This window comes from Pseudophryne corroboree, chromosome 2 (genome assembly GCF_028390025.1).
Source record: "Pseudophryne corroboree isolate aPseCor3 chromosome 2, aPseCor3.hap2, whole genome shotgun sequence".
Taxonomy (NCBI): domain Eukaryota; kingdom Metazoa; phylum Chordata; class Amphibia; order Anura; family Myobatrachidae; genus Pseudophryne; species Pseudophryne corroboree.
Genome location: NC_086445.1, coordinates 454645920 through 454660043, shown reverse-complemented (window position 1 = coordinate 454660043; position 14124 = coordinate 454645920). Strand labels below are relative to the sequence as shown.

Genomic DNA, 14124 nt, shown 5'->3' with positions numbered 1-14124 from the left:
TATTTCTTGTGTAAATGTGCATGGCCACGCCTCGTGTTATTAGGCCTCGCCCCCTGAAAAGTACCTGGGCCCAGCCAGGTTCTCTACTGTCCTGGGTGTGAGAATAATACAGAGCACACAGACACAGAGGGACACATGCAGGCATATGCGACTTAATCTAAGCATAAAGAATAGTAGAATTGCAATAGTAACGTTAGTAATGGGGTCTCTGGACTGATTGTCATGCAGAAAGTTACCTCCACAAATAACACTGACTTTATTAAAGAGTGAGTTAGGCGCCAATTCAAGACTATTGTAAACATATTATTAAAAAACCCTTTAATAATTGAACCAGTGGCGGTTTTTACCTATAGGTTGCAGGACTGTAGCCCCCCAGTTAAAATCCACACCCAGGTCACTGAAAGTGGGGGTCATTCCGAGTTGATCGCTCGCTAGCTACTTTTAGCAGTCGTGCAAACGCATTGTCGCCGCCCACCGGGGAGTGTATTTTCACTTTGCAGAAGTGCAAACGATTGTGCAGGAGAGCGCCTGCTCACAAAATCATTTTGTGCAAAACAAGACCAGCCCTGTAGTTACTCTTCGCGTGCGTTGATTCTAACGACGGAGGGACGGCTTTTGACATCACACACCTGTCCAGTGTTCGCCCAGCCACGCCTGCATTTTCCCCGACATGCCTGCATATTTCTAAGCACTCCCTCAAAACGGTCGGTTGACACCCAGAAACGCCCACTTCATGTCAATCTTCCTGCGTCGTGCCGTGCGACTGAAAGATTCGCTAGAACCTGTGCAAAACCACAAAGGACTTTGTACCCATACGTCGCGCGTGCGCATTGCGGTGCATACGCATGCGCATAAATGCAGATTTTTAGCCTGATCACTGTGCTGCGAACAACGGCAGCTAGCGATCAACTCGGAATGACCCCCCGTGAAACCAGATGCAGACCAGGCTGCAATGGGAAAAGAGCTTGCTTCCTGTAGAAAGCCAGTTCCCTGCCTCGTCAGCCCTAGCCAGCTTCTATGGGCTGCAGCTGATGCAGTCCAAAAATACCATGGTTTTGCGCATGCACCGGGTCTCGGCGTCTGTGAACTGTAAATAGCACATGTGCCGGGACCTAGGCAGTGGCCACAGCGGGGATAAGGAGGGGGAGACCTGGTAGCAGCAGCAGCCCTCCTCCGCTAACAAGGTAGGAGCCGCCACTGAATTGAACTATTAACATTTTATTAATCTGCCATTTATAAAATGCAAGCATTTGCCTAGGAAGCATTTGCTTAGTATTCCTTCTTAATCGTGCTTTATTCGCCTGCAGGAGATGCATGGGAGTTTGTTTAAGGAGTAAGGGGGACATTTACTAAGCAGTGATAAGAGCGGAGAAGTGAGCCAGTGGAGAAGTGCCCATGGCAAATAATCAGCACTGAAGTAACATCTATAATTTGCATACTATAAAATTATACAGAGCTGCTGATTGGTTGATGGGGCAACTTCTCTACTGGCTCACTTCTCCACTCTTATCACTGCTTAGTAAATGTCCCCCTAAAGCTTTAGTAGCGTGTAAATATTGTGTGCGCTACAAACACAGTATTCTTCTCCTTCATAAACTAGGGGATAGTGACACTTATTATTCTTTACCATGGAACATTGGGAGTACTCTAGGGTATGGAGTCTAATGAAGTGTACAGCAATGAGTGCATTATATCAGACAAAACAGCAATATGAATGAAAGTAAATAAAATACCTCAGAGATCCTACAGAATGTCTGCACCATGCTTGCTTCACACAGGAAGGGATCTCTTTGTGTCCTCTGTCTTTCATCTCCCGTTTGGGGAAGTATTTGTTGATCTCTGAGAAACTGCAAGCTAGGCTCTGAAATAATAAGGAAACAGTTCATGTAATCCTGGTACAAAGACCATGATAAGAAGTAATACAATAATTAAATCTGCCACAATTTTTATTTACATAACTGATATATTGCAGCTGCATTTAAAAGATAGTTATGGTATTTATTTACTTGCTATATATTCAATAATCATTTAGTATGGCTAAGCCAATGGTTCACAAACTTGTTTAAACCACAGCACCCTACAGTATCAAAAAAATATTCAAGGCACCCCTAGGCTAAAAGTTTGTTATGGAGAAATACTGAAAAAAATATTACATTTCATATGTTGTGCTTATATGTCATCCTTAGGTTCAGTTATTTTGTGAGAGACAGGATTCACTTCTATTTGTCCACATATTTTATGATAAGAAGCCATCATCACTGGTTCTGCCTATTACATTAATCATAAATCATTCATCCTAATTTAGCACCCTGCCCCACCTACCCCTCTGATTTTAAATAGTCTAGCACTTTGCCGGCATATGTAGAATGAGCACACTGAGGTAAGACTCCTACATTTTAATTTACTATGGCAGTCAATATTGGGGGGATTCTCTGGGGTGCGGGGCTCCCTGTGCCTGCCGTGGCTGGACGTCCCTGGGGCATCGCAATTTAACACTTTCATTACACTATAGCACTTAGTTTGTCTTATATATATGTAACACTATCGCATTATTTTCTTTTACTCCTCACATTACTCACACATGCAGCAGCAGCTGCTCCTACCTCTTTAATTCTTTATTTGTATCACTCTTGCGATGCCCTGGGGTTGTCTGGCTGGGTGGCTCTGGGGTGTCCTGCCCCCCGGACCTGAACCCCTATAGTTAGTGTTAGGGACTTACCCAATGAGAGGCTACCTTGATGCGGTGGGTAAGCTCATAGCCCTGGCCAGGAATATGCTAAGTGCCTCTGGTTATTACAGGTTGAGCTAGTGTGAGACAGTGCACCTGCTACTTTTTCCCTCTGTACATTGTATTAAGTCTCAAGCAGAGTAGCACCTCATTACCTAATTAAGGTGTGCAAATTAGGGCCTCCTTCCCATCATTTTAATTGGTTCTGGACCACCAACACAGTTTGGGAACCACTGGACTAAGCGCTTGAACAACTTAATTTTAATAGTTTGCAATTGTGAGTTTGTTTATATATATATATTATATGTAATATATATATATATATATATGTATGTATGTATGCATGGAGAAGACTGGCGGCACTCAAAGGGTCTAAGCAATAATACAAACATTCACTGCGGACACAGCGATCGTTTTAGTGTTTCAGAATTTACAGTAATTCTTTTATCAAAGAAGTTCTTTGATAAAGGAATTAAATTCCAAAACGTTAGAACGATCGCTGTGTCCGCAGTGGATGTTTGTATTATTGCTTAGACCCTTTGAGTGCCACCAGCCTTCTCCATATATCTTTTTCTACACTTTGGAGGGCACCAGGGCGCTGTGCTCTATTGGAATGAGTGCTGGTCACTTCGGTGGATTATATATATATATATATATATATATATATATATATATATATATAATATATTAGTGCTAGCATATAGGCAATCTATGAGATAAGTATGGCTATTTTAGAGTTTAACAGGAATAGTACGTGAGGAACCATTGTCATCCAAAACACCTCATAGCTTAGACCTTTTATACGCACAATGGAATTGTAATAGTCTACATGATTCTGGATGCCAAATATATATAAGGTAAAAAGAAACCCAAGAGCAAGCAAAGTAACTGAATTGTTGCGAAGACATCTGTCCTAAAAAGTGATGAGGTGATTTTTCAACCCGTAATTGAAATCCAAAATATCATATTAATTTCAGCAGGTTTATTGTATGCATACACATACGTCTGCATATCCTAATTTTGCACTTCAGTTCACACAAGGCCAAATGCTGATATTTTCTGCAACAGCAAAAGAACAGTTATGGAAATACAAAATAGAATTCAATTAATTCTTTTAGGCTGCTATAGCAACTGTGTAATGTAATATGGGCTGGATGTAAAAGGCATTTTTAGTCACAGCTGTTGTCCAGTCTTTTTTCTAAAATCATCTTTTGATTAAGTGTAACTTCAAAAGAATGGAATATCTGTAAGGTGTGTGTTTTGCGCAGGTCAAAAATCTGTCAGCTCCCCACAGAAGGAGAAGGTGGTCCCATACACCTACTGTACCTACCCACTTGCGTACAGCACTTTATTCCTTAACCGAGACAAGGATGGTGTACCCAGAGATGCATGCGTGCATACACACTACATACCGAACCCCAGTCACCCACGTGCCTTAGCATGCTACACATCACCCCAGTGGGACACACACACATAGTAGGCATGCACGCAGCCACAGAAGACACTGTGGCTGGCCTAAACTAAGCCTGCCCTCCTACCCATCTTGTCACACCAATGTAACCACAACACAACACAACACAACACGAGACCATGGATAGATGCTCACCCTCCATCCCCCATCCACCCACAAATCCAACTTGCTCATATTTTACACATCTTTGTTCGAGTGGGATAAATATGGCCATGTAACTTATGTGCACTGCGCATTGGCCAGAATCAGAAATCATACCATCTAATCTGATGGAATAGTGGTATGCTATTTAAGGCATTCTGCACATACAGTAGGCTGGGTACACTGAAGGGGATGGGTATGGGATCCCGGCGGTCAGAATCCTGACGGTCAAAATACAAATGCGGAATCCCAACCGTTAGAATGCCGGCACGGGAGCAAGTGGAACAAAACCCCTTGCAGGCTCACTACACTCGTCACGCTGGGGGCTCGATGGCTCGTTTCGCTCGCCACCGGTTCTATTCCCACTCCATGGGTGTCGTGGACACCCAGGAGTGGGAATAGCTGTGACGGTGCTGCCGGTATTCCTGTGGTTGGGATTCCGGCATCGCTATTTTAACAGTTGGTATTCCAACCGCCGGGATTCCAACTACATCCCCACTGAAGGCATCAGATGTTAATCTATACAATTTTTGTCAGGTTCTCGACTGTATAACGAGATTTATGGTAAGAACTTACCTTTGTTAAATCGCTTTCTGCGAGGTACACTGGGTTCCACAGGGATAACATTGGGGTGTAGAGTTGGATCTTGATCCGAGGCACCAACAGGCTAAGGGGTATATTCAATTAAAGTCGGATCCATTCCGACATGTATTTGTCGGAATGGATCCGACAACCCGTATTCAAACCGCATCTAAATTCGACTTTTTCAAGTCAAATTCAGATGGGACGCAGAGGAGGCGTGGGGGGCGAGACGCTGGGGGACAGCCGGCGGGCCCACAGGAGAGATCAGCGCTATGGAGTAGCGCTGCAGCAGGATGTCCCTCAGCCGCCCGACCTCATGGCAGCTTCCACCCGTCTCCAGCAGCGTGCTGGAGCCGGGTGGAAGCTGCCAAGAGGTCGGGCGGCTGAGTGACATCCAGCTGCAGCACTACTGTAGCGCTGATCTCTCCTGTGTGCCCGCCGGACTGTCCCCCCGTCTGCCCCCCCCCCCCCTTCCTCCCCGCCTCCTCCGGGTCCGCATCTCAGTCCGACATCATTTTGATGTCGGATTGAGATGGTCGAAAAGGGGGCCAAAACCTGTCGGATTTGGCCCCGTTTTTGACTTAAACACGTGGATCGGCTGCTATTCCGCCGATCCACGTGCTTTTCGACAAGTCGAATTTATCGACTTGTCGAAAAATTTGGCCAAATATTGAATATGTCGAATCAGGATTCGACCATAAAAAGTCGAAAACTGCCGTCTTTTCGACAGACGGCAGTTTTTCGACTTCAATTGAATATACCCCTAAAAGCTTTGACTGTTCCCAGGATGATTAGCGCTGCCACCTCTATATCCCCGTCTCCAGGCACTGGAGCTCAGTTTTGTTAACCAGTCAAATGCAGTAGCAGGTAAGAGAGATGACAACAGTTAGTAGCCACATACACTGCATTCTCACGACAGGAGAAGGTACCAGCGGCTAATGCCATACAAACCCAAAGAAGCTAAGTGCATCAGGGTGGGCCCAGTGTACCTCGCAGACAGAGATTTAACAAAGATAAGTTCTTACCATAAATCTCCTTTTCTGCAGCGGGGTACACTGGTATTCCACAGGGATAACATCGTGGATGTCCTAAAGCAGTTCCTCATGGGAGGGGACGCACTGTAGCGGGCACAAGAACCCGGCGTCCAAAGGAGGCATCCTGGGAGGCGGAAGTATCGAAGGTATAGAACCTTATGAATGTGTTCACTGAGGACCACGTAGCTGCCTTGCACAATTGTTCAGAGGTCCAACAGACCGAGTAGAATGGGCTTTGATGGTAGCAGGAGCTGGAAGCCTGTACATAAGCATGTGCAATCACCATTCTAATCCATCTGGCCAAGGTCTGCTTATTAGCAGGCCAGCCACGTTTGTGAAAACCAAAAAGGACAAAGAGGGACTCAGATCTCCTAAGAGAAGCTGTTCTCTTCACATAAATACGGAGAGACCGTACCACGTTCAAAGACCGCTCTTTGGAGGACAAATCTGGAGAGGTAAATGCCGGAACCACAATCTCCTGGTTAAGGTGAAAAGACGATACCACCTTAGGCAAATAACCAGGGCGAGTTCTAAGAACCGCCCGGTCACAGTGAAAACTCAGAAAGGGTGACCGACAGGACAAGGCACCCAAGTCTGAAACCCGTCTAGCAGAGGCAATAGCCAGCAAGAACAAGACCTTAAGAGTAAGCCACTTAAGGTCCACAGACTCAAGAGGTTCAAACGGAGACTCTTGTAAGGTGTCCAGAACAATCGACAAATCCCAAGGAGCCACAGGCGGGACAGAGGCAGGTTGAATCAGTAAAATACCCTGAGTGAATGTATGAACATCAGGCAGAGTCGCAATTTTTCTCTGAAACTATATCGACAAGGCAAAAATATGAACCTTGAGGGAGGCCAGACGAAGGCCTAAGTCCAGGCCGGTTGCAGGAAAGCCAAAAGCTTGGCAGTACTGAACTTGTATGCGTCATAATGGTTAGTCGCACACCAGGCGACGTAAGAATTCCAGAACCTATGATAAATCCGAGCAGACGCCGGTTTACGTTCCTTTAACATAGTTAGAATGACCGCCTCAGAAAATCTCTTGGCCCTCAGTACTGAAGCTTCAAGAGCCACGCCGTCAAAGCCAGTCGGGCCAAATCCTGGTAGACACAAGGGCCCTGAACGAGGAGGTCTGGGCATTGTGGAAGTAGAAGAGGACGCTCTATCGAGAGACCCTGCAGGTTTGAGAACCAATGCCATCTGGGCCACGCTGGAGCAATTAGAAGAAGAATTCCTCCTTCGTGCTTGAACTTCCTTATCACCCTGGCCAGAAGGGACACCGGAGGGAACACGTACGGCAGCCGAAAGTTCCATGGAATTGCCAGGGCATCCACGAACGCTGCTTAAGGATCCCTTGTCCTTACTCCGAAGACCGGAACATTGTCATTGTGTCGAGATGCCATTAGGTCTACATCTGGTAGGCCCCACGTGTCCACTAGGAGTTGAAAGACTCCCGGATGAAGACTCCACTCTCCGGGGTGTACGTCCTGACGACTGAGGAAGTCCACTTCCCAGTTGAGGACTCCCAGAATGAACACTACCGATATGGCTGGCAGATGGCGTTCCGCCCAACAAAGGATTTTTGATACTTCCCTCAGTGCCATGTGACTACGAGTGCGCCTTGATGATTTATGTACGCCACCATGGTGGTGTCTGACTGAACTTGAACAGGCCTGTTCTGTACCAGAGGTAGGGCTAGAGTCAACGCATTGAACACTGCCCGCAATTCTAGAATGTTTATCGGAAGGAGAGATTCCTCCCTGGTCCACCGACCCTGAAAAAAGTGTTGCTCCAACACCATGCCCCAGCCCCGCAGACTGGCATCCGTCGTCAGAAGGATCCAGTTGGAGATCCAGAAGGGACGACCCCTGCTCAATTGCTGGTCCTGTAGCCACCAGCTCAGTGACAGGCGGACCTCCGGAGTCAAGGAGACCATGTGAGTCGTGATCCGGTAAGGCAGGCCGTCCCACTCGGAGAGTATCAACTTCTGCAGAGAGCGGGAATGAAATTGAGCATACTCCACCATGTCGAAAGCCAACAACATGAGGCCTAGTACTTGCATCGCCGAGTGTATCGACACACGTGGGCGAGAGAGGAAGCATCTTATCTCGTTCTGAAGTTTCAGGACCTTCTCTGGGGACAAAAACAACCGCTGATTGTGGGTGTCCAATAGTGCTCCCAGGTGCACCATACTCTGGACAGGGACCAAGGATCATTTCTTCCAGTTGATGAGCCACCTGTGGGCTTGCGGGAATTGGACTGTCAGTTCCAGATGACAGAGTAGAACCTCTGGAGAGTTCGCCAGGATCAGCAAGTCATCCAGATACGGCAGGATCCTGATACCCTGATGGCGGAGTAGAGCCGTCATGACCGCCATGACCTTGGTGAAAATTCTTGGAGCCGTGGTCAGACCAAAAGGTAAGGCCTGGAATTGAAAATGGATGTTGCCAATAGCAAACCGCAGGTATTGCTGATGTGACACTGAAATAGGTATATACAGGTAAGCATCCTGTATGTCCAGGGATACCATATAGTCCTTGGGCTCCAAAGCCAGAACAATAGAGCGAAGAGTTTCCACACAGAATTTGGAAACTTTCACAAACTTGTTCAAAGACTTGAGGTTGAGAATGGGCCGGGAAGAACCATTTGGCTTCGGAACTAGGAACAGCGTTGAATAGTACCCCCTGCCTCTCTGAGCCAGAGGCACCAGCACAATCACTCCCGTGTCCAGGAGGGATTGCACCACCAGATGGAGAGTTTTTGCTTTCACCGGATCTGTGGGGACATTTGTCAAGCAAAACTGGCGAGGGGGACAATTCTTGAAAGAGATGGCGTATCCGTGAACGACGACTTCCCTTACCCAGGCGTCCGAAGTGGTCTGTGACCAAACCTGAGCAAACCGTAGAAGTCGGCCTCCCACCCTGGGATCCCCCAGAGGAAGGCCTGACCCGTCATGTGGCAGGCTTGTCTGTTTTGGAAGCAGGCTGACGGGCAGCCCAGGCACGTTTAGGTTTGGGCTTAGTGGGTTTGGAAGTGCAAGCCTGTTTCGGGTACGCCTGACACTTTGCTTTACCTGGAGGTCGAAAGGAAGTACTCTTAGTCTTCTTCGGGGCCGAAGGTGTAGTACTAGGTAGACATGCAGTCTTAACCGATGCTAAGTCAGCAACAATCTTATTGAGGTCTTCCCCAAAAAGTATGTTTCACTTAAAAGGGATCACCTCCAAGGTCTTTTTAGAGTCCAGATATACAGACCAGGACAGCAACCAGAGGATCTGGCGAGCCAGCATAGACGTAGTAGACGCTTTGGCCGCCAGGATACCTGCATCAGATGCCGCCCCCTGAATATAATGAGAGGCTGTAATAACGTATGAAAGACATTGTCTAGCATTATCAGGAAAATTAGATGGTAGTTCCGCTTCAACTTCCTGAACCCAGGCCCCAATAGCTTTAGCAGCCCAAGAGGCCTAAATAGTAGACATGTGCATAGCTTCAGCAAGAGTGTAAATAGACTTCAAGCAACCCTCCACATGCTTATCCGTCGGTTCCTGCAGAGAGGTGACGGTAGTGACAGGCAGAGCGGAGGACACCACCAGACGCACGACTCGCGAGTCCACCGGCGGCAATGTTTCCCAATTTTTACTTAACTCTGCAGCGAGGGGATAACGATCTAGCATCTTTTTAGACAGGCCAGGATTCCTGACGTATGTCAACTAAGTGGTCAGAGTGGGGCAAAACTAATTTATTAACCTTCTGACGCTTGAACTTATCTGGTGTCTTAGAGGTAGCTGGAGGTTCTTCGTCATTATCAATTTGAAGAATCAGCCTGATAGCCTCCAAGAGGTCAGGAACATCCACTTCTGTCATAGACTGCCCATCAGAAGCATCTGCATCAGTATCTGAGGGGTCAGTATATGTGCTATGAAGTATCTGAAACATGTGTGGATTGTGAGGAAGTAATAGCCCACTTAGATGACCCCTTGGTCTTAGGCGGGCGAGGGTTAGGAGTTTGCTCAGCCAAAGACTGATTTAATTGCTGTAACTGAGAGGACAGAGTATCTGCCCATGGCAGATTAACTGCAGGGACAATATGTGGCTGTAATGGCACAGGAGGTCCCATAGGGGGCGCAAGTCTAGTTACCAGCGTAGTCAGTAAATTAGAAAATGTAGCCCATGGCGGGTCATGATTCGCCCCTGTTGCTGTAGACCGACCGAGGGATATAAAACCCCCAGTACCTGAACCCTCAGCTGCCATATTCTGCTCAAAGACATCCATGGCAGTAGCACTGCATGTTGCAGGATCAGCCATAGAATTATCAACTTGTTTAGCTGACATTATATGAAAGCGTAACCATAGGGCAAAATAGTACAATATAAGCAGACAAAGTACCTGCAGAAATCCCCTTGTATAGTGTTACTGCGAGCAGAGCACACACAGAGGATTTAATAGGTATATGGTGACTGTAATACACAGAGAAAAATACCACAAGAGTATATCCTGTGTGAAACACTATATTATATGAGAACCCTGATGCACTTAGCCCCCTTCAGGGTACAGAATATAGGGATAGCAGTATATGTGAGATACACGGAATGGAAATCACACAGCAGCTACTGGCACACACACAGTCACATGTACAATGCAGAAATTATCACATACAACAATAAAACTGCACTGGACTAGCAATACTAAGTAACTGCACTACAAAGTAATGCTATATATGTATATAGATATAACAATCAGGGCCGTTTCTAGACAATTAGGCTCCCAGTGCGAGATTTCAAAATGCGCCCCCCCCCCCCATTGCTATAAAAAAAAATTGTGTGCCCCCCCCATATAGCCAGAAAAAAAGCATGCGCGCGCCGAAGGCGCGCGCTCCCGACAAGGCTGTGTGGCCTGATTAAAATGGGCGTGGTCTCATTACAGTGGGCGTGGCCTCGTCTGATATCACACCCACCACAGGGGGAAAAAATAAAAATAAAAAAGTCCTCTTTTTACACATTACACCAGGCAAGTGTCCCCATATTACACAGCGCGGCAGGCAGCTGTCCCCATTTACAAAGTGCGGCAGGCAGGTGTCCCCATTTTACAAGGTGCGGCAGGCAGGTGTCCCCATTTTACACAGTACGCAGGCAGATATCCCCATTTTACACAGTACGCAGCCAGGTGTCCCCATTTTACACAGTACGCAGGCAGGTGCCCCAATTTTACACAGTGCGGCAGGTGTCCCCATTTTACACAGTGCGGCAGGTGTCCAGGTGTCCCCATTTTACACAGTGCGGCAGGTGTCCCCATTTTACACAGTGCGGCAGGTGTCAAGTGGGAGGAGGGAGGGAGGGAGAGAGAGAGAGAGAATACTTACAACTTGCCGCTCTTCGGGTCCCGCGCGCCGGCCGCCTCCTCCGTCGATGGTTATCTCCAGTCCTCTCCTCCCTCTCTCTTCCACCTGAGCGCTCCTGCTCGGGGGGCGGGGCTTCGCGGAATGATGCGTTTGCGTCGTGACGTCACGACGCAAACGCGTCATTCCGCGAAGCCCCGCCCCCCGAGCAGGAGCACTCGGGGGGAGAGAGAGGGAAGAGAGGAGTAGTCACAAAGTGTCGCGGCGGGCGCCCCGTGCGGTTGCACGGCTCGCCCGCCGCTAGAAACGGCACTGATAACAATGCACAATAAAAACTGAATGTATATCCCAGGGTACTTGTACTAAATAGCCCTGTAGTAATGCACTTGTTCTTAACTAACACTGTCTAAAGACATGTAGAATACTTAAGTGTCCTGTAAATGCTCAGCGCTGATGATGCAGGTGGCTTTACAGAGGAGACATTGCCCGGCAGTCCCAAAGTCAGCTCAGCATGTGTAATGGCGCCCAAACGCTGACAGGGAGTGAGGGAGACAGAGAAATGCAGCTCCAGGGCGGGAACATTAGCAGTAAATGGCGCCTTGGGCTGGGGGAGGGTCTACAGGTCGGAGCCTTATCCCCTTGCTGGACTTCACCACTGGGTACTGTGGGCCTTAGCAAAACGGATTATGAGGTAATCTGACCTGTGCCCTTGCCCTGGTGGTCTAGTGGGGTACCTGTACGGCCACAGTGTCCACGCCAGTGCGTGCGGTCCGTCTGAAGGGACCCTCTTACCTCCACCCTTGATGCGGCCACGTGATCCCGGAGAGCAGCGGCAAGTGTGTGTGCCCTAGTGGAAACCAGAGCCCTCTGCTGTAATTACCCGGCAACCAGGGCACGGGAGTATACAGCGCCGCCGGGGGAGGTGAGGGAGCCGCAGCATGATATGTCAGAATGACATATAGCACTTGTAAGTGCCTATGCTGCGGCCCTTGAAGTCTTCTGTCTTCTGAAAAGCTCTTTTAAGGGCTGCACAGCGCAGCCCTCCCTGTTAGCTGCCTGAACTGAGCTCCAGTGCCTGGAGGCGGGGATATAGAGGAGGTGGCGCTAAGCATCCTGGGAACAGTCAAAGCTTTTAGCCTGTTGGTGCCTCCGATCAAGATCCAACTCTACACCTCGATGTTATCCCTGTGGAACCCCAGTGTACCCAGCTGCAGAAAGACGATTTTATAGGTATGTATGCAGTAACGCTCCTGCAGCGATTGGGTGGTCGCATCTTATGTGCTGCACAGCCAACCTCCTGATCCACACAGAGGAGCCGCTTATCTCCCTGCTACTGCTGCTGCCGCTGCCTCACAAGAGGTCACAGCTGGATGTATACTCTCATGTCAAGTAAAGTTCATCATGGACTGTCTGGTAAGCATCTGATCTGGCCTCCATGTGTAATATAATATGACATTAGCTCTCTTTCTGTGTGGTCCTGATGGGGTTCTTGTCTACCTTGCCCAGTTCTCATAAGTGTGATCCAAAGGTTGCCAGTTAAGAAAATATATTGAACCCTGCCCCATCCTGTTATACCCCTTTCACACTGAAAACTTGGGCTCAGCCTGGGTTATTGAAGACGCTGGACCCAAGTTCTGACACTGATTAGTGCTTTCTTTCTTGCTCAGTCACAGATTATGCTTTATCGAGAGTGTGTATGCAATTGGGGGAGAAGGGATGCTTTTGTAGTTTAATTGATAAATAATAGAGAATGCATTTGCTTCACATAAAATAAATGACTTTTCCCATGGGCACACTTAGAACATAAGTCTCTGTGATGTGTACCTGGCGTAAACAAGATATATGTGCTACTGTTGCTTTGTCATTTGTAAATTACGCTAATTTTCTGATCAACTCTGCACCAGTCCCAATAAGGCTGCAGGCTTCAGATCCATGCTTTATAATACAATTACAGACATCAGGTTCAATCACATGTGAGCTGCCAACACTCAGCAGATTATGCTAGCACCCCAATAGGCTGCAAACAAAGTCTGTCTCGGTGGGCTTCCGTACTTAACTGAATCTGCCCTGTTTAGTCAGTTCCTAAATGTATGGCAAACCAAGATGATGTATTTTGCATTCTATTTTTAATAAATAATTAGCACTTAACACAAAAAAATATAACAATGCCAAATGTGTGAGGTACCTGCAATTCAAACTGTGTTTAAAAATGACCTTTGTTAACTTAAACTTGCCATGTTAACAGCCAGCCAATCGACTGGTTTCATTGATTGTGTATGATACTCAAGGATGATCATTCATAGCCTAAAAAAACATCCTGGATTGATCTGTCTGGTTGTAAACTTGTCCAATCCACCAACCTTCATTTAGTCAACTTTGTTTTAAGGTATGGAGGCACAGTAATTATCAGGATGTCGCCCCTACCTTCTTTCTGATGGTGTGTGTGGGTAGATTAAGTTACACAAAAGTAAAGTTCCCACCTTGTCGCTAAAAAGCCAAATAATTTTAAAGGGTGCACATTGTTGAAAGCACATCAATCAGCTGTTACTTTTCATCAATATAGTACATGGTAGATAAAGAAAGTAAACGTGTGATTGGTTCTTATGGTTTTAGTGCCAAATTCCTCTATTGAGAAATTCTAACACACAGTCTTCACTATCCTTGTTGCAAATATGCAGTTAAGTGTGTTTAGAAAATGCTATTTGTCCTTTTCAGTTTCACCAGAACACCTACTTAAACTTCAAGCAGTTTAAAAATTTGAAATTGAATATCATATTTACTATAAATGTACTATATCTCATCAAAATCCTTGTGTTGTGAAGATCAGGTTGT

At 47.0% G+C, this 14124-nt stretch overlaps 1 protein-coding gene across 8 annotated transcripts in view; it reads right to left on the bottom strand.

Moving 5' to 3' along the window:
- The window catches only part of LOC135027842 (uncharacterized), a 1366020-nt gene that overhangs the window by 740971 nt on the left and 610925 nt on the right, over positions 1–14124 (bottom strand). For all 8 annotated transcript variants that reach the window (XR_010224289.1, XM_063953746.1, XM_063953745.1 and 5 more), the window contains exon 54: positions 1734–1861. Coding sequence is in view for 7 of the 8 variants with exons in the window: in XM_063953746.1 (XP_063809816.1) it covers positions 1734–1861 (128 nt within the window). In the remaining variant the exon portion in view is untranslated. The remainder of the gene's footprint in view (positions 1–1733; positions 1862–14124) is intronic.